General features: G+C 61.6%; 3 protein-coding genes across 3 annotated transcripts in view; all 3 read right to left on the bottom strand.

Annotated features, from left to right (window-relative positions):
* Positions 1–28: 28 nt before the first annotated feature.
* Positions 29–8,077, bottom strand: E2F2 (E2F transcription factor 2). The gene is made up of 6 exons (XM_074162022.1): positions 7,793–8,077; positions 2,171–2,258; positions 1,390–1,609; positions 1,116–1,274; positions 794–908; positions 29–514 (listed from the first exon to the last, which is right to left on the bottom strand). The coding sequence occupies exons 1-6, from the start codon at positions 8,075–8,077 to the stop codon at positions 29–31; spliced, it is 1,353 nt and encodes a 450-aa protein (XP_074018123.1).
* A 10,118-nt stretch (positions 8,078–18,195) lies between these two features.
* LOC141474227 (DNA-binding protein inhibitor ID-3-A-like) lies at positions 18,196–20,169 on the bottom strand. The gene is made up of 3 exons (XM_074162035.1): positions 19,618–20,169; positions 19,053–19,124; positions 18,196–18,772 (listed from the first exon to the last, which is right to left on the bottom strand). The coding sequence occupies exons 1-2, from the start codon at positions 19,936–19,938 to the stop codon at positions 19,068–19,070; spliced, it is 378 nt and encodes a 125-aa protein (XP_074018136.1). The 5' UTR covers positions 19,939–20,169; the 3' UTR covers positions 18,196–18,772; positions 19,053–19,067.
* Positions 20,170–20,740: 571 nt separating this feature from the next.
* LOC141474117 (DNA-binding protein inhibitor ID-3-A-like) overlaps positions 20,741–22,041 on the bottom strand; it is a 2,257-nt gene continuing 956 nt past the window's right edge. The window contains exon 2 of the mRNA XM_074161837.1: positions 20,741–20,755. Within this exon, the coding sequence (XP_074017938.1) occupies positions 20,741–20,755 (15 nt within the window). The remainder of the gene's footprint in view (positions 20,756–22,041) is intronic.

The raw sequence follows: 22,041 nt of genomic DNA, 5'->3' as shown, positions 1-22,041 counted from the left end.
GGAGGGGACAACGGCAAGTGGGGAGTGCTCAGTGCTTCAGCAGGTCCCCAAGGTCGTACGCCTCAAAGAGGTCACTGACGCCCTCGCCCTCCAGCCCCCAGAGATAGTCGTCCTGTTCCAGGGGGGGCGAAAAAGTGACGAAGGCTCCTGAGTCCAGGTGGGAGGGGGTGCAGGGCAGCTGGTCCTCCGTCTGCTGCAGGAGGTGTGGGGGTGAGCCCAGGAGCCCAGCTTCCACCTCCAGCAACGAGCTGGGCCCCCCCGGGATGGTGAGAGGCAGAGATGGGGGTGAGGAGGATGTTCCCGTGGCCCCCCAGCTCTGGGGGACGGCGTGGGGCGGCTGTGGGGCTGGCCCGGGGCTGTGTGGCAGGGAAGGGGGTACGGTGTGGTCCTGTGGGGAGGTGGCAGTAGGGGGGATGTCGTGGTCCTTGGTGGGGCTCTCCTCCGTGATCTCCTCCGGGCAGAGGTACACCTCGATGGGACCGTTGGTGCTCTTCAGGTGGAGCTGGAAGTTGTCCTGGGGGGGGGGGCAGAGCAAGGCTCAGGGGGGCACCCAGAGGGGCATCCATATCCCACCCCACTGCCCCCAACTCGTGTGGGGTCCGGGCAGGGCGCTGCAACCCCTAAAGGACCAGCTCAGGGTCAAACAGCCCCATGGAGACACTCCAAAACCACCCAGGGCCATGCTGGGCTGCACCCTTGGGACGTCCCAGGTGAAGCCATCAAGGATGGTGTGGATGCAGCAGCACCCGCACCCCAGCACTGACCCCGGTCCCAGCCTTGACCTCCCACACACCTCGCTGAAGTCCGGCACCTCCATCCGAGTCTCTGGAGGAGCCTTCACGGCGATCACCGTCTGCTCCTGGAAGTTGCTGATGGCACGGAGGTCCTGGTAGGTGACATACGCCAGCGTGGACGGGGACAAGGTATAGGAAAAAGAGGGGCTGAGAGCAGGATGGCTCATCCCCCCCCCCCCCCATCCCGTCAGAGGCACCTGAACATCCCCCCCAGCCCAGGGGAAGCCAGCTGAAGGAGAAGTGGCTCAGATGGGTCCCCAAGACCTTCTCCCCTGTCCCCAACACCCCGTCCTCCCTCCCCATCTCCCCCAGCAAGGATATCTGTGGTTGGCTTCGTCCTCGGCCAGCTGCCGGAGCTGCAGGTCACAGTCCTGTAGGACCTGGTCCAGCGTCCTCTCCATCCTGGCCAGCTCGGCCAGGTCCCCCCGCAGCACCTGCTGCTTTGCCGTCACCGCCGTGTCCTCAAAGATCCCCGTCCCCCTGCCAACAGAGATGGCACCTGAGTGACAGCACACCTTACATGTCCCCTAGCCTCCTGTCCCCCCACCCTGCCCCATCCCCATATGCCGTGTCCATCTCCCCCAGCATCACTTACATCCACTGGATGTGGTTCTTGGACTTCTTGCGGATGAGCTGGATGCCCTCCAGCACGTTGGTGATGTCGTAGATGCGCCGTTTCTGGACCTCCAGCACCTCGGCCGCCCGGTTGAGATCCACCACACCGTCAGACGACTCGTTCAGCAAACGGATGAATTTTTTGGTGAGCAGCCCCAGCGAGGTGTCGTAGCGGGTCTTCTCCCCGGGAGACTTGGGGGCTGCGGGGAAACAAGAGACCCCCCCGTCCTTTCCTTATTGTGGGACATGTGATGGAGGTGACATGAGAGACCTCCCCATCCTTTCCTTAGTCTGGGACGTGATGGACGTGACACAAGAGACCCCCCCCATCCTCTCCTTAGTGTAGGACATGTGATGGAGATGACACAAGAGACCCCCCCATCCTCTCCTTAGTGTAGGACATGTGATGGAGGTGACACGAGAGGCCTCTCCATCCTCTCCTTAGCCTGAGCCATGGGGTGGAGGTGACACAGGGCTGGACACACTGGGAACATTAAACACCGTACGATCCCTAACCTCGTGGAAAAATACCCCCCCCCAGGAGTTTTCTGCCAATGCAGTGAGTTCAACCAACTCAAGGAGCTGCCGAGCAGCAGCAAGGATGGGCTGAGGAGCAGGCACTGCTCCCACGGGACCACCTCGGGTCACTTTGGGTGGTGCTAGAGGGGACACCGCAGCAGCATTAAGAGGGGGAGAGAAATGGGGTCAGCCCCCCCCTCCTCATCTTCCCCCCTCCCCTCCCCATCTTGCCCACCACTCACTCCTGGGGCTGGGGACCTGCGCCAGCGTCCTGCCCTTCCCCTTGGGTGTGCGAAATTCGGGGCCCTCCAGGTCCAGCTTCCTCTTGGCCTGGAGCAGGAGAGAAAATCCCACGTTAGGGCCAAGCCAGACACCCCCCCTGAGCCCCCTGGACCCCCCCCACCCTGGGGCATTGGCCGAGCCCTGGGTTGGGGGACAGATCTTGCAAGAGGCTCATCAAGTCAAAAACCCCCTTCTGGGAAGGGCTCCTGCACCACCCCAGAGGGCGAGGGAGGTGGGGGGGGGGGAGATGGGGGGGGTGATCCCAGCACCCCCCCATGGCTCCCTTCCCACTTCCACCACAGCACTCCAGCCCGCCCCAGCACTCCCATGGCAGCCGCAGGGAACCCACTGGGATTTTCATCCCACCCTCCCCACCACCCCGCCACCAGCTCCTGGCACGGCTCCGTGGGGCCGAGCCTTGGGAATGCGGCAGCTCCGAAGCCGGATCCTGGCCCTCCCAGCTGGCTCGTTGGGGTGCGGGGTTTCACACACCCTCCCCCATCCCACCCCCCCCCCCCCCAGCCACGGTTGGAGGCACCCGAGGGCACCCAGCTGCCACCGATGCACCTGGGACCGGGGCTCAGCCCTCCCCGGGGACCCCTGGGTGCCCCAGACACGTGCACCCAGCTGGAGGGAAACTGGGGCGAGGTGGAGGGGGGGGTGAGCTAATCAAGGGGGGGGGGGGGAATCATGGGAGTGGGGACATGTCCCCACATACATTGTCCCCTCACCAGGGCAAGCAGCTCCTTGAAATAGCCCCCCAAGGGACACCACATCCCACAGCCCCCCCAGCATCACTTGGGGAGAAAAGACCCAGGGAAGGGGGGGGGGGGGGGGGAGGAGGATGGGGGGGGTGCAGCAGAGCAGATGCAGAGGAGCTGGGGGGGTGTCACCAAACCAACACCCTTCCCCCCCCCCCGGAATGGGTGCAAACCCCTCAGGACTCTCCCCCCTTCCTCCCCAACATCCCCACATATGAGCAGAGGAACTTTAGGGGGGGCACTTTGGCTCAGCAGCAGAAAGCAACCCCCCAGCCCCATCCTGTCCTTTCCCCCCACCCCTGCAAAGTACCTGCTCCCAGGCTGGGCTGTCCCACAGGGTCCCCCCCAGTACGTCCCTCATGGTGCCCATGTCCCCGTGCTGGCTCGGCGCGGCTCTGACGGCTGCTCCCCGGGGAGCGCACCCCACTTTTGCGAGGAAGGGTTGGGCTCCTCGGCTGCGTTCCCACCCGTGGAGGCCGGCGGGAGAGATGCCGGGGGCTGTTTTCCGCCCCCCCAGGGAGCCAGGTTGGTCCCGAGCTCCTGTGGGAATCTGTTCCCTCCCTCCCTTTTCCCCGAGCAGGTTTTCCCCAGCGAACGCGCCTCCATCCCCGGCCCCGCGCCCCCGGATCTGCCCCCGAGCCTCCGGCACCCCAACGGTTAATGCCGAGCGCATGGGAAACACCTGCCCCGGATCAGACCCCCACGCGTCTGCCAGCACGACTTGGGGCTGGGGGGGGGCCATCATCTGGGCCCCCCCATCTCCTTCTGGCACCCAAGCCCTTGCTTCTCCAGACACCGGTGGCCGTGGCCACCCGTGTGTCCCCATCGCTCATGGAGGGGGGGGGGGTGTGTGGGGTGGCTGCACCCCATCTGCACAAGTAATAGGGAAACTGAGGCACAGGAGCAACCCTGGACACCTCCAAGCCCCCCCCCGGGGCCACAGCCACCAAGGGGGTGTCCCCATGTTGAGGGAGAGACAAAGGGGGACCCCCTGCTCAACCATGGGGTGGGGGGAGCTTGGGGGGTTCGAGCAGGACCAGGACCCCAACCCCGTGGCACCGGGACACACCAGCAAGGGACAATGGACAAGGGGGTCCCTCCTGTGTCCCAGCTGCTGCCCGTCCCCCCCCCCCCCCCCGGCTGGGCAGGATTAGGCACACAACAGCTGAGAGGGGCACAGAGAGGGGCTCCCAGTGCCCTGCCAGGGCTGGGGGGGGGGGTGGTGGGCAGGACACACCAAAGCAGACTAAGGGGACAGGGACCAAACCCCAAGACCCCCCCCAGGGCACTGCAGGACCCCCCCCCCAAGCTGCTCGCCAGCCCCTAACCATTGCTTCCCGGGATGGGGGGGGGGTACGACCCCAACTATGATGCTGAGGGTGGGAAAGGAGGTTCAAACCCCTTGGGTGAGGGCAGGAGCCTGCTGGGGGGAGGGGGTAAGGCAGTAAGGGGGGGGGGGGGGGCCATGCCGGGCCCCCTGCCAGCTCTACCTGCCAAGCACCCTCAGCCCAGCCCTGGCGCCAGGGGCTACACCCTGCACCCAGCCCAAGCATCAGAGGAGCCCCGGGGGGGCCGCGGCGGGCTCCTCCTGCCAACGCTTCCTTTCAACAGCACCCGCTGCCTTCTCCGGGCTTGCCCGGGCCCTGCCCGGCCCTTCTGCACCCCCCCTCACACACCCAGGTTCCCCCCCCCCGCCCCGTGCCAGCCCCGCCGCCCTTCCCGGGGCGTGGGAACGCAGTGCCCGGGGATGGGCACCCAGAGCTGGCGGGGGGCCACCGGGCACCCCAGGATCGTGCCACCGCGCCAGGGATGCTGCTCGTGCCAAGGGACTGCTGGATCAGCCCCCCCCTAGGCGCACCCCTCCCTGTCTTTGGGTCAGCAGGGCATGGAGCTGGGGGGACAGGGGGATGCAGAACCCCCAGATTTGGGGGGCCAGGGGGGCTTTCAGCCCCACCGTGGGCAGGGGAGGGAGGCTGATCCCAGCCCTAGCCTCAGGATGGGGAGCCCACCCTCCGCTGGGGAGGAAGGCTGGACCCCCACCCTGAGTACCGCTCCGGGATGCAGATGGGATCTCCATCCCCTCCGACAGCCCCATCCCAGCATGGACGGAGGAGAAAGGCCTGGCCAGAGATGTTCTCCAGCAGACAAGAGCTGGAGGCTGTGAAACCGCTCCGAGGGTGGCAGGATGGCCACCACCTTCCCACCCATCCTTTCCCCACCCCAGCTTCCTGCACCCCAAAAAAATCCCCTCTCCTGCCCCTTGCGGAAAAACCCCTGATGGGATCAAAGTGGGACGGGATCACCTTGGGTCACCCCTGCAGAAACCGGGGTGCTGCCGAGCGGTTCTCCTGCCGGGGAAGGGCTCCAGCCCAGCACCCACCGGGGCTGCCACCCTCCTGCCACCCTGGGTGCTCTTTGCACGGGCAGCCCAGGCTGCCAGCTCGCACCGAAACTGCGACGGACTCTGAACACCAACGTCCCGGCAAAGAGAAGGCACAGAGAGCCGGGACCCCCACTCACTCTGGGGCTCCTTTGTAGCCCTGAGCCCCTATAGAGACCCCCACGGCTCCTATAGAGATCCCATATAGGCAGGAGCAGGGCAAATACTCAGGATGGGATTGGCACCGGATAAAACCCCTCCGAAATACGCACGTTCAAGGAGGGAAATGCATTTAACTGCTCCGGGACCCTCAAATCAGAGTCTAAGGGAAATGTGAGACTTTTTTGGACCATGAGAGACAACCCATCCCTCTTTCCCGCGGCCAGACGCGGGGTGATGGGCTCCCTCCAGCTGGACCAGGTGACCCTGGATCATTTATAGGGCACAAATCCAGCAAGGAGGTGGGAGCGGCCGCAATTGCCCTGGTCGGGAATTGGGAGGAAACGCTCCATTATCTGATTGCCCCGGATCTGCACACAAAGGTTGTGCCCATAAACGGGGTGGGGGGAGCCCCAGCTGCCGGGGCTGTGAGTGTCATAGTGGGGTTGGAAATGGGATCTCCAGCACCGGGAATGGGATCACGGCACCAGGGATTGGGATGGGGACAGAGGGGAACTCTGCTTGCAAGCCACCAAGGGGGATGCAGGGGCACTTCGTATCCCCAAGTGTCCTACGAGCTCCCCCCCCCAAGATCCTATTCAGGGGACAGTGGTGGGTAGGAGAACCCTGAGCATCTCCTGGCATGGATGATGATGATGATAGTGGTGATGCCAAAGAGGTCATTAGCCCAAAACCTCTTGTCCCCAGGTGTCACTTGTGAACAAGCACTTCACCTCCCCAAGAACTTCATGCCCCCACGTGCCACACGAGCCCCCCCCCAAGATCCCAGTCAGGAGACAGTCGTGGGCAGGAGCACCCTGAACATCTCCTGGCCTGGCATGGTGATGATGATGACGGTGATGATGCCAAAGAGGCCACTAGCCCCAAACCAGCTCTGCAGTGATGGAAATGGGACTGTGAGTTTGTGGGGTGTTTTTAGGGGAGGGGGCAGCGGCACGGGTCTCTCCCTACACAACAGCCCCCAGAAGCGCAGAATTCAGCATCTCATGCGTTTCGGAGACAAAGAAACCAGGGAAAAGACAGGTGGCCCTGTAGCCCCCCGGGATGGGGCTTGCAACGGCCCCAGCCAGCCTCACAGCCGTGGCACGGACGGGGGAGCAAGGACACCCCCTCTCCCCCAGCCACCACGATGTCCCCAGCTGGCACTGAGCATCAGGGACCGGGGAAAGGCGGGGGGAATAAATAAATAAATCAAGCCTTGAAAAAATTAGACTGAAGTTAGCGGGGTCTGGGATCCCTCCCAGGACCCGGAGAGAACAGAGGCTCCCAGTAAAGGCTGGACGCGTGCCCGGGCTGGGGCGGGCAGGAATTAAATGCCAGCTGCCAGCGGGGCCGACCGGCTGGGGGCTCGGCGGGGGGGGGGAGCCCAGGATGAGAACCGGGCTGGGCAGAGCCGCCCCCGCACCCCGATGCCGGGCACGGGACCAGCACCGGACCCGGGCCTCAGTTTCCCTCTTTAGGGGCAAGCAGGTGCCAAGCTTTGCAAGCACAGCCCTGTCCCCAGGCTTGGTGACAGGGACACAGCCAGGCCACCAACCCCCCCCCCGCTCCCAGTGCCAACCCGCATCAGGGTCCCTGCTTCAAAGCTTTGGGGTGTCCCACGGAGGATGGGGATTGCTTCAAATTCCCCCCCCCCCCCCCCCCCCCCCAATAAAAAAGGGTATTGCAAGCCCTGCTGTAACCGCAGGCAGGAACCAAGCTCGGGCAGCGGCGCTGAACCACCCCTGCCCCGTGTCCCCCCCCACCTCCCCGGGTGACGGGTCACCCCAGGGGGGGGTCACAACCCCAAAGCAGGGCCGCTGCCCCCCCACCCACCCACCCAAAGAGCTCCTGCCTGCACCCAGCCCCGGCCCCCCTTAACGTGAAAAGGGGTTTCGCAAAGGGCCTCAGCACCGCGGCCGGACTGGGAGACACGATCCGGACTGTTCGTAAGCCGGAGAGAGGGGGGGGAAAAAAGGCTGAAAAAGGCTGAAAAGCGGAAGCCGGGAGCCAGCTTTGCAGGCACGCAGGGGCGAAGGGAAGTTGAGAAACCTATGAGCCATTTCACTGCGACTTCTGATTTCCAACCTTACCCTCCCCCACCCCAAAGAAACATCCGAGGGGGGTGCAGACCCCCATTAGGAACTTGCAAAATTTGGAAGGGGAGGGTGCTGTGCGTCTGGGGGTCACCCACCTCCCTGCTCCCCGCCCCGCACGCAGCCCCCAGCCCCACGTCCCGCCAAAGCGATGCCCGAGGAGGGGATGGGGTGCAGACACCTTACCGGCAGCCGTCCCGCCGAGGCCGAGCGGAGGGTCCTGAGCTGGGGGCCCTGGGGGGTGGCATACAGACACCCCCCCCGGGGAACGGGGATGCTGACAGCCGCCGGCGTGTAGACTTGGGTGAAGGAGCCAGTGGGTAACGGGGGGCTACCCAGGCTGGAAGCCCCCCGATCCACGGAGCCCATCACCGACATGACCTTCTTCGGGTGGTGGGGTGGAGGGGGGGGCAGGAGGGCGGTGCCCCCCCTCCCCTGGGCGGGGGACACTCCCCTGGGAAGCCGCAGCATTGCAAAGTCCTTTCCGAGAAGCCCGGCCCGGGGTGGGGGGGGGAGCAGAAGCACCCCGCGATTTTCCAGCAAGGTCACAATCTCAGCGGCAGCATTTTTTGGGGAGCCGGGGGGGAGGGGGGAGGTGGGGTGTCCGCTGAGCGCTGACACCCGCCGGTCTCTAAAAAAACCACCACCCCCCCGTTGAAAAACCTGCAGAGAAGCAACGCGGCGGCGCTACCAAAACCGGGCGGAAAAAAGAGGTTTTGACCCCAAAAATGGGGCCGGATGGGGCCGGGGCAGGCTCCCCCCGGTGCCCCCCGCGCCCGGCTCCGCTCCCGCCCGATCGCGCCCGGCCCCGATCGCGCCTTCTTTTATTTTTTTTTTTTTTTTCGCTCTCTCTCTTTTTTTTTTTTTTTTTTTTTTTTTTAAGCGCCAAACGCCGTCCCGCGAAATTCGGATTTCCCGCGGAAAATGCCGCGCGCTGATTGGCCGCCGCCGCCGCCGCCCCGCCCCTCCGGCGGCGGCGCGCAGGGAGGGGCCTTAAAGGGGCCGCGCAGCGGCGGGGCCCTGTATGCAAATCGAGGGGGGCGGGGGGGGGGGGGGAGGTGTGGCCTGTTCGGGAGGGGGGACGCCTGGCGGAGGCCGGGGGGGGGTGTCACTGGGGCTGGGATTGAGTTTTTAATTAATTATTTATTTATTAAAGGACACACACCCCACCCCCCCACCCCCAGTCTGGTGGGTTCTCGGGGGCTGTGACACCCCCCCATCCCCATTGCCCCCCCTCGCCCCCCCCCATCCCCAGCTGCAGCGACCCAGGGTGTGGGATTGGGGGGGTGCATCTATTTTGGGATACAAAATATTTTGGGGTCCTCCAACCAGAGGGTGCCTGGCAGCACACACCCCCCCCATCCTCTATGGGCAGGGGTCGGCTCTGTTGGGGGGGGGGGGAAGGGGGCACAGAGACCTCCGAGGGGCTCAGCATGAGCAGATTTGGCCCCTGGTTCACTCACACCAGTTCACCCAACCTGCCACCCGCTGTCCCCCAGTCCCAGCCATCGGCCACCCACCACACATGTCCTCAGAGGGCTCCAGCTCTGCCTGGCAAAGGAGAGGGAGAAAGAGGGGGTGCCGGGCTCCCCGTTTGGCCCACGGGGTGTTTCAGGGTGCAGCAGTGGCAGAAAGCACCTAGGCAATGGGTGAGGGCAACTGCAGGAGTTACTGGGACCAGTAAAAGGCCACCACAGCCACTGAGCTGAGCCACAGTTTAATCCTACTGAGCCACAGTGGTTGGTTCCTCTCCGTCACCTGGTTCCTCTCCATCATCTGGTTCCTCTCTATCACCCGGTTCCTCTGCATCACCTGGTTCCCCTCCGTTGATTCTTTCCCTTCCATCGTTGTCCCCTCCATCATTCTCCTCTCCCTCATTCTCTCCTTCATCTTTCTCCTCTCCATCATTCTCCTCTCCATCATTCTCCTTTCCCTCATTCTCTCCTTCATCTTTCTCCTCTCCATCATTCTCCTCTCCATCATTCTCCTTTCCCTCATTCTCTCCTTCATCTTTCTCCTCTCCATCATTCTCCTCTCCATCATTCTCCTCTCCCTCATTCTCTCCTTCATCTTTCTCCTTTCCATCATTCTCCTCTCCATCATTCTCTCCTTCATCTTTCTCCTCTCCATCATTCTCCTCTCCCTCATTCTCTCCTCCATCATTCTCTCCATCGCTCTCCTCTCCAGCATGAGGCAGCTTCATGTCCATGTCTGGGATGGTGACGTTCAGCTGCAGAGATGGACTTTCTTGCAAAGAAGCCTCCTGGAAGACAGACAGATGGACGGATGCACGCCCCGCCACCGCCGCCTCTGCTGTGGATGAGGATGGACACCAGACCTCCAGACTCCACCTCAGCTTGGGGGAGGACACCAAAAAATCTCCGATCCAGGACAAACATGAGCCTCCCACCGCGCAAGGGCTTTGAGGCAGAACAAAAAGCCTGGCAGCAGTAAAGCCACCGCACGGCTGGGAACCGTGTTCCTCTGCCAGGAGCACGGCTGAACTTGGCAGCTCAACCCATCCAGACCTTCATCTTCTCCCCTACGGGGCAGAAGGCAACTGCTGTCTCCATTTCAGTGCACAAAGACAAGGCCGTGCCCAGCGGGGTGGATAAATCGGTGTCGCTTGGCTGCCTTGGGCTGGATTCAACTGGGTCACCCCTGGGACAGGGACATCGGGGTATGGGGAGGGCCTGGGTTTGAGGGGCTGGTGCTGGCAGGTTGTGCCCCTATCTCCTCTGGTTTGGGCAAATTGGAGATGATGTCCCCATACATCATTAATGTGACCTCACTGGGGTACGGGCTACCCAAGAAGGTGGTGTGGAAGAACTTCTGCTGAATCAGCTCATGCTCCTGCGCCATGTTGAACTCAACGGCCCTCACCTCCTCCCCTGTGCTGGAGGAACAGCCAAAGGAGGAGTCAGGAGCATCCTTCTTCTCCCAAGACCTAATCCCTGCTCAAAAAGCCTTCTCCAGGCTTTCCAGCCACGGCTTTGCACCAGGAAAGTCATGTCCTATGCCAGAAGCCATAAGCTGATATGTCCCTGTGACAGCAATACCTCCAGATGGAGGTCCACCACTTTCCACCCCCCAACCCAAAGACACAGCTCTGGGGAGGTTTTGCCTTGGCTGGGTATAAACGGGCTGATTCCACCCCAGCCACCCTACAACCAAGCCAGCGAAGAGGAAGGTTTGCAGCAGGTCTTACACGTCGAGCTCCTCGCGGATCTGTTTGTACTCCCTGATGTTCTCCTTGCTGCTTTCCGGGAGACGTTGGACCTCATGCAAGATCTCCTCGCTCAGCTCGCCCAACTCGCTGCAGGTGAACAGGTCCTGGGAGATGTGCGTGAAGGCTCCATCCCTCATCACCTTTGGGCGGAGCCGAGGGTTCCTGTTGGCCATCCCACCGCTTGGCTGAAAGGGTTAATGCAGCGGTGTGGCCTGTGTCCTCTCCTCCACCCTCGTCATCAAACAAGCCCAGCTCAGAGTCCTATGGAGATGGAAATCCCGGCCTTTAAATGCTGCTGGTGGGTGCAAAGTGCAGATCTCTGCTACAACCAGCTTCAAACCCCTGGAAAAGCTCCACTTCCCGCCTCCTCCCATCGATGGGGTTTGCAAGAAACACCCATTTCATCAAAATTCTCCTGGGTTTGGGCTGTGGAGGAAGAACCACGCAGATCTTCTCCACCGAGGCCATCCCTAGAGGGAACCACCGAAGCGTGGCCCTTTCAGGGTGGGTTTGACAGATGTTTTCTGCCCACTTTCTTGCCCCGTTTTGGAGGCCAGCAGAGCCAGCCTGCCCTGGGTGCCTGGTCCTGGCCCTCCTCCAGGCTGGGCTCCTGCTCCCTCTGCTCCTCCTTGGCATGGGTGAACGGGGATTCCCATAGGCTGAATGTCCCCATGGCCACCAGCAGGTTGTCACAGATGAAGGCCTCACTTGTGATAAAGATAATGAAGTAAAAGGCATCGTCATCTTCAGGGTCTGCCCTTGTTCCTTGTTGGAGACAGGTACCATCTAGTTGACGGTTGGTGGTGGCCACTGCCTCAGCACCAAGCTCCAGGGGAGCATCTCAGCATCTACAGGTCACCAAAACGGGCAGGGACAGACTTGCCAAACAGGATGGTGCCCAGCACCAAGAAGATCTGAACGGAGTCAGTGATGGGGATCCCGGCACCTTCCCCACGCTGGGAAGGATGCTCAGCATCTCCAGCCCCCAGCACTGGGGCTCCTTGGCGTGAGCAGGGTCTGGCCGAGCTCCTCAGCCTCGGTGCTGGGAGCTCACCCCCCTCCCCCCCTCCAGCATCCCCCGGCCTGCCAGGGAGGTGGGATGGACCAACGTGGTGGGAAAGGACCATCCTGCTGCTGGCTCTTTGCCTGCTGTCCCCACAGTCTCCGAGGTTCTGTGGCCAGCGCTAGACCCCGTTGGCCAAGACCACTGGAGGAGTCATTCCCAGGGGGGCACCAGAGGAGGTCTTGGTCTTTGCTGCAGGGGACACTGGAGGAGGTCCCGGTCCTTCCCTGGGCGGGGGGACACCAGAGGAGGTCACGGTCTTTGCTGGGGGGGATACTGGAGGAGGTCCCCGTTCTTCCCGGGGGGACACCAGAGGAGGTCCCCGTTCTTCCCGGGGGGACACCGGAGGAGGTCACGGTCTTTTCTGGAGGGGTACCGAAGGAGGTCACGGTATTTGCAGGGGGGACACCAGAGGAGGTCTCTGTCCTTCTCGGGGGAACACCGGAGGAGGTCCCCGTTCTTCCCGGGGGGCAGCCCCGCAGCCCGGCTGCCGGGCTCTTCCTCCTCTGCCCTGGAGACGGCAGCAGAGAGCCGCGGCTGCCGGACCCGCACCCCCCCACCACTCCCCCCCCCCGCCCCGGTCCTCCCCCGGCACCGGCATCCCCGCACCGCCCCGGCTCCCCCCGGCACCGGCATCCCCGCGCCACCGAGGCCGGAGCCGACGAGGGACCGTGGGACGGAGAGAGGCAGGGATGGACGGACGGATGCGGGGAAGGAGGGACGGAGGGACGCGGGGATGAAGGGACACTGGAGCACAAGGACAGAGGGATGGAGGAGGGACTCGGGGACATCACCGCTTCTCCCCAGCACTGGGAGGGGAAAGGACCAGCAGAGCAATGTGGAGGCAGAGAGGTTAATGGAGATTCCGTTCCCCAAACTGGTCTGGCTCCAGTTTAAAACCAGAGGGACACCGGGGGCTTCAGTGCCCCCATACAGCCAGGGAAAGGCGAGGGGACAAGGCACACGTGCCAGTATCCCAGAGCCAGACTGGGCCAGTATCACCGTGGGCCTTTCCCAGTTATCCCAGCAGCACCCCTCCTCTGTCCCAGTTTGCTTCCTGGAGCTGCAGCCGGTTCCCTCTATATAGATGGGGAAACTGAGTCACGGAGGGAGCTCAAGGACCTTTTGGGACCTTTGCGGCCCAAATTTTTTGCAGATAAAGAACCACATTTCAGCCCCACAACCAGGATCACCTGCCCCACATCACAACCAGCCCCCAAACACTCCCCCTCACCCACAGCCAGGGCCACCTCCAGGAGATCCCGTGGCTCCATCACCGTGTCCCCATGGGTGTCAGTGGTTCGGGTGTCTCTGGGTGAACAAGCCCATCACAAAGCTCCGTGCCCCAAATCCCCCCATTTAATTAAAGCCCGGCACTAATGAGCCTTCCTTCCTCCTCTCCAGCCTTCGCCTCCCCGCAAACTCCACGAATTTTGGGGCTGCGTTCAAGTGCATGGGGAGCCCCGGTCCCTCCGTGGGACAGAGCCCCGATGTCACCGTGGGAAAGGGAAGGCAAGGAGCTGGCAGGAGCACACGGAGTGGCTGCCAGGACACTGGGTGGTCGGCGGGGGGGGGGGGGGTGTGTGTGTGTTTTGCTTTCCCCACCTGTAAAATGAGGGGGGGACAACCCTGTTTGTTCCCTGTTAAAGGGAGGGGGCAGGAATAGCACACACTGTCCCCCAATCCCAGCACCCCCAGGACCTCCAGCCAAGGGGGTGCTGAGCTCCACCAGGATGAGCCCTCCTGGCCTGGCAATTAAGAGCTGTTGGGCTGGAGGGTGCCAGAGGAAATTGAGGGGGGCTCTGGGGGAAAGGGGGGGGCTGGGGTTTTGTTCACCCCTTTCCCACACTGGAAATGCTGAGCGTGCCTCAGTTTCCCCACTCATTGCCAGCGTGGGAACTGGGGCAGGGTGAGGCGTGAGCAGGGTGTCGAGGGCGCCGGGAACACCCTGTGCCGGGCGGGATGGGGCCAAGGGTTCGGGTGCCGTCCCCAGCTGAGCCCAAAATACACCCGCGGCCCTGACTCATCCCCACCCACGGAGCCAGGCCGGGCTCCCGCTCCTCGGCACCATCACTGGGACTGGGAGGAACTGGAAGGGCCGTGGGGTCTCCCCACCCCGGGACCCCCTTCCAAGGCTGGGAGAGCCTGGGGTGGGGTGGGCAGGGTGCGGGGGGGGGGGGGGGGGGGGGGGGCTGCATGTTTGGAGTTGGGGTGCTGTGCGTGTGCACGCGTGTGGATGCATGTCCATGTTGTCTGGATCAGGGTGTTAGTGTGTGTGCGCACACGTGTGGATGCATGTCCATGTTGTCTGGATCAGGGTGTTCGTGTGTGTGCGCATGTGTATTCATGTGCGTGTGTGCATGTGTGTTCGTGTATGTGTGCATGTATGTTTGTGTGCATGTGCCCCTGTTGAGGGGCCGCACGTGTTTCCCCCTCGTTGCAGCCCCTGTGCCTTAGTGCATGTAAATGTGTACACACGCGTGTTTTGAAGGAGCACATGTGCAGCTGGTGCCTTGTTGTGGGGGTGTGTGCACACGTGTGTCTGCCAGAGCATACATGTGTACACGTGTGTGTACTCTCATTGGGGTATGTCTGCATGTGTGCGTAAACGTGTGTGTGTATAAGTGCATGCATATGTGCATAGGCACATGGGTCTGTAAACGTGTGTGTATGTGCATGCATGTGTCCGTGAGTGCACGTGCACACACATGCTAAGTGCACACACATACCCTCCTTGGGGTATGTATGTATGTCTGCATGCGTGTGCAAGCATGTGTGTGTATAAGTGCATGCATGTGTGTAAATGTGCACAGGCACACATGTAAGTGTCTGTAGACATGTGTGTAAGTGCACATACGCACAGGTACATATATGCATGCATGTGCACGAGTGTTGTGCACACACACGCTAAGTGCACTCACATACCTTCATTGGGCTATGTATGTCTGCACGCCTGCATGTGTGTGTGCGTATAACTGCATGTGTGCAAGTGTGCACAGGCACGCATGTAAGCGTCCGGTGGCGTGTGTGTAAGTGCACATAGGCATGTGTGTAAGTGCACATAGGCATGTGTGCCTACACGTGCCCATAAGTGCGTGCACATACTGTCACAGGGTTATGCATGTCTGCATGTGTGCGTAAGCATGTGTGTATAGGCACATGCATGCACGTGCAAATGCATGTGTGTGCATAGAGTGTGCATAGGCGTGTGTGTAAGGCACGTGTGTCCGTAGGCACGTGTGTAAGTGCACAGAGGCATGTATGTAAGTGTATATAGGCATGTATCCGTATGTGCGTGCCTGCGCACAGGAGCACACGCGTGTACACATGCAGGCCAAGCACACACACTCACCGCCGGCTACGGGCAGACCCCCCGCGCCCCCTGTCCCACGCGTGAAGGCGCCCATCCGTGTGCGCCTGCCCAAGGCCAGGCGTGTGAGCGCGGCATCCGTCCCGGCGAGGCGGCGGCCGGGCTGGCGGGGAGCCGGGGAGCAGGGAGGGGGGGGGGTTGGTGGTGGTGGTGGTGGTGGAAGGCGGGGGGGGGGGGGGGGGGGCCCAGGCCTTGGCCGGGGCAGGCAGCGGGAGGAGGAGGAGGGAAATGCGGCTCAGACAGTGCGGCGCCAGCAAACACCTGCAAACAGCTCCGGGCACACAATGGCAAATACAGGTGGGGAACCGCGGCCTCCGTCAGCGCAGCCGATTGCATCAGACTCTGGCGCTTGCCAAGAGGCGAGCGAGCGAGCCGGCCCGGCCGGCCACCGGCACAGCAGCGGCTGGGGGACGCTTGGCCTTCACCCCCCCTCCTGGGGTTATATATATATTTTTTTTTTTTTTTTAATTTTTTTTTTTTTTTTTTCTTGCTCTCCTCATCCTCTTTTTTGCACCCATGGAATGTCGTTGGGAAGATAAAAGTGAAGCCCGGGTTGCTCGGCGGGGGCATTTCCTCCACTAAGCCTGCCCCCCCCTCCCCCTCCCCCAAGGTAAATCCCGGCCCCGGTGGGGCAACAGCAGCTATTTTTAGTTGTGTTTTTCCCTTTTTATTTTTTTTTCTTCCTTTTTTTTTTTTTTTTAAAAGCAGGGTTTCCAAGGAAAGCATCGGCATCACGCCACAGCCCGGGCTGGGGGTCCAGGCAAGTTTCTTGGCCCCCCTCCCCACCCCCAGCCACCCCCGGGGCCTGGGAACAGCGGGGCTGCTGTTCCAGGAAAGGCGCCGGGATCCGTCCGTCCGTCCGTCCATCCGCCCCGGGAGGAGGAGGCGATGGCCCTGGGAGGCTTCCCAGGAGCCAGTGCCAAACTCTCCTCCTGCCAAATCCCGGCCCCCCCCAGGGACCCGCAGCCCCCAGCCTTGGCCGAGGGAATCCCCTGCCCTGACCCCCCAGGGAGGGGACAGAGACAGGGGGGCCACCTCCGCTCCCCCAGGCTGGGAGTCCCCCTCTGCCTCCCCGGTCCTGTTTTCATCCCAAAAGCCCCAGCAGGACTGGTTTCTTCCACCCCACCGGTGCCTGTCCCCACTGCTCCCAGTAACCCCAGCCCCAAACTGGGCTCATTAACTAATCCCATGGGTCCAGGATCTCCACCGCCATCATCCCGGCTGGGGTCCCATCACGAGCTGGGGTGCTTACATTGTGGGGAGCCCCATTTTGCAGCTACTGAGACCCATCCTCATCCCCCAGCTCATTCCTGGGGTGCTTTTCCCACCCATCCCAGTTAAACATCAGCACTGGGACAGCTGGAGGACCACGACAGCGGAGGACCACGGGGACACTCGCCCCTAACCCACCCCTCGGCTTTTCCTCTCAAGCTAAAAGCCAGCGGAGAAGGCAAAACCCTATTTTTAGCCTTTAACGTACCGGCAGCTCCGTTCCCAGAAACGGCGGTTTCCAGCCGGACACCCCCACCTGCCTCCCCCCGCACTGGGACAGCCCCGTGTCACCCTGTCCCACCCCACCCCGTGGGTGCCAGAGGGTAACCTGCCTTCGGAGAGCCTGGGGACATCAAGCCGGGAGGAGGGAGGGGATGTTCCCAGGGGTTCGTGATCCCGTTGGACTGGCTTTTTGGATGCCCCACTTGTTGCTTTTTCCCCCGTGGAAATGCCCACGGACACAGGGGGGGTTTGGTGGGTGCACCCCCAAGCTCACGTTGGCTGTCACAGGGCTGAAGCTGCTGCACGTGGGGGACCTTTTGCACCACCCCGTGCCCCGAGACCCCTTCTGCCTTCCTCCTCCTCCTCCTCCCAGCCCCTGACCCAGCTCACCTGGATGCTGCAGCACCCCGGGGACACCCCGATGCCACTGGGTGAGCACCCACGCCGAGCCCACAGCAGCAAAGCCAAAGCCCGGCAGAGGGGATAGAGGAGAGGGTGCTACAGGTGTGGGGGGGGGAATTTTAACCCCGGGGGTGGGGGGGGAGCAGCCTGACCCTGATTGCAGGCAGGCCAGCACCTTCCCCAGGGAGCAGGATCCGGCCCAGCTGTGCTGCAGCCATGGGGCTCCGCAGCTGAGCCGGCCACATCTGCTCCGGGGCCAAAGGGAAACCGCATCACTAATCCAAGGGGAGGGAAAGGCATTTCTGCTCCTAACACCCCTTCCCTGGGGAGCTGCCCCCCCCCCCCCCAGCCCCAGTGCCGGGGGGGGGGGTCCAGGCCAGGCAGGGGTGCATAGTGTGGATGCCACCTGGGGAACTGCGATACTCAGAGCAGCTCTAATTAGAGCCAGGGCAGCTGCAGGCCAGAAACTCCCCTTCCCTTAGGGATATCCTGGGAGGGAGAGACCACCACCCCAAAGCAACATCACCCCTTCCAGCCCCAGGGAAGCTCAAATCCAGCCCCAGGGAAGCAGGCAGCTTTGTTTTTTTTTTGTTTTTTTTTTGTTTGTAAAAAGAGTGTGGAACCCCCTGGAAAAAGCATCTTTTCTCCCTCTCCCAGGGTTCCAGCTACACCTCCAGATGGACCCTGGGGCTCGGCAGCGTCTTCACTCCTTCCATATCAGATAAGCAGAGCAGCACCCAAAATAGCTGGCAGACACCTCAGCCAGGAGACGGCAGCCTAGGGTTAATTCCTCCCATACCTGAGCTGACATTTCAAAGCTATTAAACAATTAATGAGATTCCTACCGTAACCCTAGAAGTTACAATCGGCAAGAAGGTTTCGGGGGGCTCCCACCCCCAGGGTGCTGCTCTCCCAACCCATGGGTGCACCCCATCTCCCTCCAAGCCCAGGGATGGAGGAGGGAGGGTGGGGAAAACACACAAATCAAAACGACCTGTTGTGGTTGGCTTTTTTTTTTTATTTTTATTATTATGTAAAAATGGTAACTTTTATAAAAAGTTTATAAAGCAAGTACAAGGCATGTTCGCAGAAATTCACCTTCCTGCACAAAAGGTACAAAACGTTATACTCTAGTATAGAGCTCGACAATACACGAGGCCGCGGCCCCAGAGAGTTTGGTTCATACTCGAGGATGTCCCCCCCTCCCCAAAACCCCCTAATTTTCCCCCCCCCCTCCCTCCCCCCCCCCATCCCTTTCCTTAAACACCTTTAAAAAAAAAAGGACTCGCTGCTATAATCCAAAAATATACAGACAACCGCCTCTTCATCAGTCTTCTCATTAAAAAGTGTCTCATTTAGGTTCGGGTCCAAAGTCCTGCTAAAGCCGGGATGCTGAGCTCGGCGGCGGGGAGAAGGGGGGGGGGGGGGCGCGATGCTGGCGGTGGAAGGATGAAGGGGTCGGGACCAGCCGCTCCCCGCCTGCGGTGGCCGGGCCCGGGGGAGGCGATGCCGGGGCCGGTAGGTCGCAGACAGCCCGGCGCCACGGAGGAAGCTGCTATTTACCTCCGGCTGATAACGAACCAGGAACCGACACTCGCTGCCTGTTTGCTAATTGGCACCGGGAGGAGAGAGGAGAAAGCCGGGGGGGGAGGGGGGGGGAGGTGTGAGGGGGGGGGGGGGAGAAAAAGGGGGAGGGAGGAGAAAGGGGAGGGAGAAAAAAAAAAATAAAAAATATATAATTAGTATCTTGGTGACTCTGGGGTCGGGGATTTGGGGGTCGCCCGAAGCGGGGGGGGGAGCTGGGGGATCGCGTTGCAGCGGGGCCGGTGTCGGTCCCCTTGGGATGCTTGGGGGGGGGAGAGTTGGGGCGCGGGGGGGGGACACTCACCTGATGGAGGAGCCGTTAGTGACACAAACTTCTCTCGTCTTTGGAGCAGAGTTCAGAGGCGAGCCCGGCCGCCTGCAGAGAGGGGGGAGAGGGCTCAGTCCCCATGCCTCCCCCTGCCCCACCGCGACCCCCAGGACCCCCCCCTCCCAACGCACCCAGCGCATCACCCCCAGCCCAACATATTCCCCCCCAAACCAACATACCCTTATCCCCCCCAGCCCGGCATGTCCCCCCTCAAACCATTATATCCACAGCCCCCCAGCCCGACACCTCTCTCCTGCCCTCCCCAACATATCCACACACCCCCAGCCCACGTCCGACCCCCCCCCAAGCCCAACACATCCCCCCCCCCAAGCCCATGTCCCCATATCCCAAACCAACACATCCACACGCCCCCAGCCCACGTCCGACCCCCCCCCCAGACCAACACATCCCCCCCTCCCCCCAAGCCCATGTCCCCATATCCCAAACCAACACATCCACACGCCCCCAGCCCGACATGTGTGTGTGTCCCCCCGCCCAAGCCAACATCTCCGAACCCCCCCCAGCCCAAAGCAGCCCTTACCTTGAGAGACAGCAGGGTGGCCTCGGAGGAGGGGTCGCGGCCCTTGGCCCCCTCCTCCAGCACGATCTGGAGGTCGAAGATGTAGTCGATGACATGCTGGAGGATCTCCACCTGGCTCACCTTGGTACCTTGCGGGATGCCCGGCACCAATTCCCGCAATTTGGAATAACAATCGTTCATATCGTAGAGCAAGTTCATGGGCTCCTCCAAAGCCGGGCTCTTGTTGTTGCCCCCCCGGGCGATGGCCAGGCTCTGCTCCGAAAGGCAGCAGACGGCCTCGTAGCAGCTCCGGACGGATCGCACCGGGCTGATGGCTTTCATGGTTGGGGGGGTGTCTGAGCTCTATCTGGGGGGATGCTGGAGAAGGGGGGGGGGGGGTGGGGGGGGGTGGGGAGGGCAAAGGGAAGGGGAAGGTGCCTCGGTGGGTGCTGCGACGGCTGGGGTTCTGCTGGGACCTCCGAGCAGCGGGACCACCAAAAGCTTGGACCACCGAGCCCTGGGACTGTCACCTCCCGTAGCCCAAAGCTTGCGAGGTCGCTGGAGCACTGGGGAGGGGGCAGCCCCGCGCCGCTCGTTATATGGGCAGCCCCGCGGGGCCCCGCCCCCTGTATGCAAATGAAGGCGAGCACCACCCCTTTTATGTAAATGAACCATTAAACCCCACCCTTGCATCTCAATTAAGCGAGAGACACCACCCCCCCCTACCCCCCTACACCCCCTAAAATGACCCTTGGTGGCCAGGGGTGGCTCCACGGAGGGGGGGGCGACGAACGTGCGTGGTCGTGTGTGTGTGTGTGTGTGTCCCCATCCAGACCCCAAACCAACCCCCGTGGCGGGAGGATTTCCCCCCCCCCCAACCCCCCCCCGGCCACCCGCAGCCCCCCAAATCTACCCCTTCTCCCTCATCCCCCTATTTTTAGGCAGGACGATGGGGGTCTCCCGTCCGTGTGTCGTGTCTCCCGTCCCGTCCCGTCCCCCCCGCCCCCGTGTTTTGAGTTGGGGGGGGGGGGGGGGGGGGGCGATCTCGTAAGGAAATTAGTGCCGCCCTGTTCCTCAATCCGCTTCTCATCTGACCTCCAGACTTTCTGGCGTCAGGAATTATCTTGTGACCAGCAGAAAAAAATTAATTGCGGTAAAACTGAGGTTACGATGGAGAAACCAGATTTAGGTCAGCGACTGCGAGAGGCCTGGAGTCGGTTGGGGGGGGGGGGTGGGGGTGTTTGGGGAGGGGGGGGGTGGTATTTATTTATTTATTTATTTAATTTTTTTTTTTTTGGGGGGGGGGGGAGGGTGTTCTTTCAGAAGAATTGATGAGGGAGGGGAGGAAGGCCAAACACACACACCCCCCCCTCCCCGAACTATCGCTGCCTCAAAAAAGCTTCGAGTGGTGGCCACGGGTGTCGGTGGCACACGGAGGGGGTCCCTGGGTGTGTGTGTGTGTGTGTGTGTGTGTGTGTGTGTCACAGTCCCGCAACACCCAGATTGTGACACACACACCCCCCCCCGTTCAAATCAAAAGGCAATGTGTCCCCCCCCCCCCAACATCTTGTTTTGGGGAATTTCTATAGGTTTTGGCTAGGGGGGGGGTGTGAGTGCGGGAAGGGGATGTTACAGTCAAAAGGGTGGGGAGCACCCTGGGACCCCGCTCGGCCCCGGGGGGTCGCAGCTAATGGGGGGCGCGGGGGGGGGGGACGGGGACACAGAGGCACCTGGACCAAATTACGCCTGCCCACAGCAGCAATTTATTCCAGATCTGCCCAAATCCCAGTTCGGTGGCGCTGGGTTTTGTTTCCCTCCTCTGCAACCCCCCCCCCCCGCGCCCCCCCCGGGGGTCTGGGGGCCGCAGGCCAGGGGGCAGCCACCCTCCCCACTTCTCCCCCAGCCCTGGAGCGGCTCGATGGCCCCTGGAGCCCCCCCCCCCCCCAAAAAAAAAAAAAACCCTGAAAGCAGCATCCAGCCTCTTTTGGGGTTGGATTATTTTTTGTCTTTTCTTCACACACGCCCCCCCCTCCGCCCCCCCACCCCCCCCCCTTACGAATTTCCTGGGAAATCGGCTCCGTGTGAAGGGTGGCAGATTGGGAAGAGCCATAATTAGCCTTATTAACCTGCTCCGGGGCAAGCGGCAACAACCAGGACCCCCCTAAAAAAAAACCATGAAAGAATTAAAAAAAAAAAAATAAAAATTAAAGAATTAAAAAAAAAAGAAGAATTAAAAAAAGAAATAATTTTTTAAAAAATTAAGGAATTTTTAAAAAATATACATCGTTAAAAAAATATATATTTTTAATTAAAAATTACAAAGCATTTAAAAACTATTTGCAAACCACCAAAATGACTTTTATCCCGTGAAGGGACACCCCCCCACCGCCCCCCCCCTCCGAAGCACCGGCGTTCCGCCGTCTCCCGCTTATTCCCATGCCCCCC

The sequence above is a fragment of the Numenius arquata genome, chromosome 21, assembly GCF_964106895.1.
Source record: "Numenius arquata chromosome 21, bNumArq3.hap1.1, whole genome shotgun sequence".
Lineage (NCBI taxonomy): Eukaryota > Metazoa > Chordata > Aves > Charadriiformes > Scolopacidae > Numenius > Numenius arquata.
This window is presented reverse-complemented; position numbering and strand designations above follow the sequence as displayed.

Bases quoted from the DNA above. Each gene is read 5' to 3' on its own strand.
- E2F2 (XM_074162022.1), bottom strand. From the start codon at position 8,077: ATGCTGCGGCTTCCCAGGGGAGTGTCCCCCGCCCAGGGGAGGGGGGGC. The intron at 2,259-7,792 runs GTAAGGTGTCTG...CTCCTGCTCCAG, and splicing joins CCTCGGCGGGACGGCTGCCG to GCCAAGAGGAAGCTGGACCT. The intron at 909-1,115 runs ATATCCTTGCTG...GTCCCCGTCCAC, and splicing joins GAGGACGAAGCCAACCACAG to GCTGGCGTATGTCACCTACC.
- LOC141474227 (XM_074162035.1), bottom strand. From the start codon at position 19,938: ATGAAAGCCATCAGCCCGGTGCGATCCGTCCGGAGCTGCTACGAGGCC. The intron at 19,125-19,617 runs GTAAGGGCTGCT...CCCTCTCTGCAG, and splicing joins CCACCCTGCTGTCTCTCAAG to GCGGCCGGGCTCGCCTCTGA.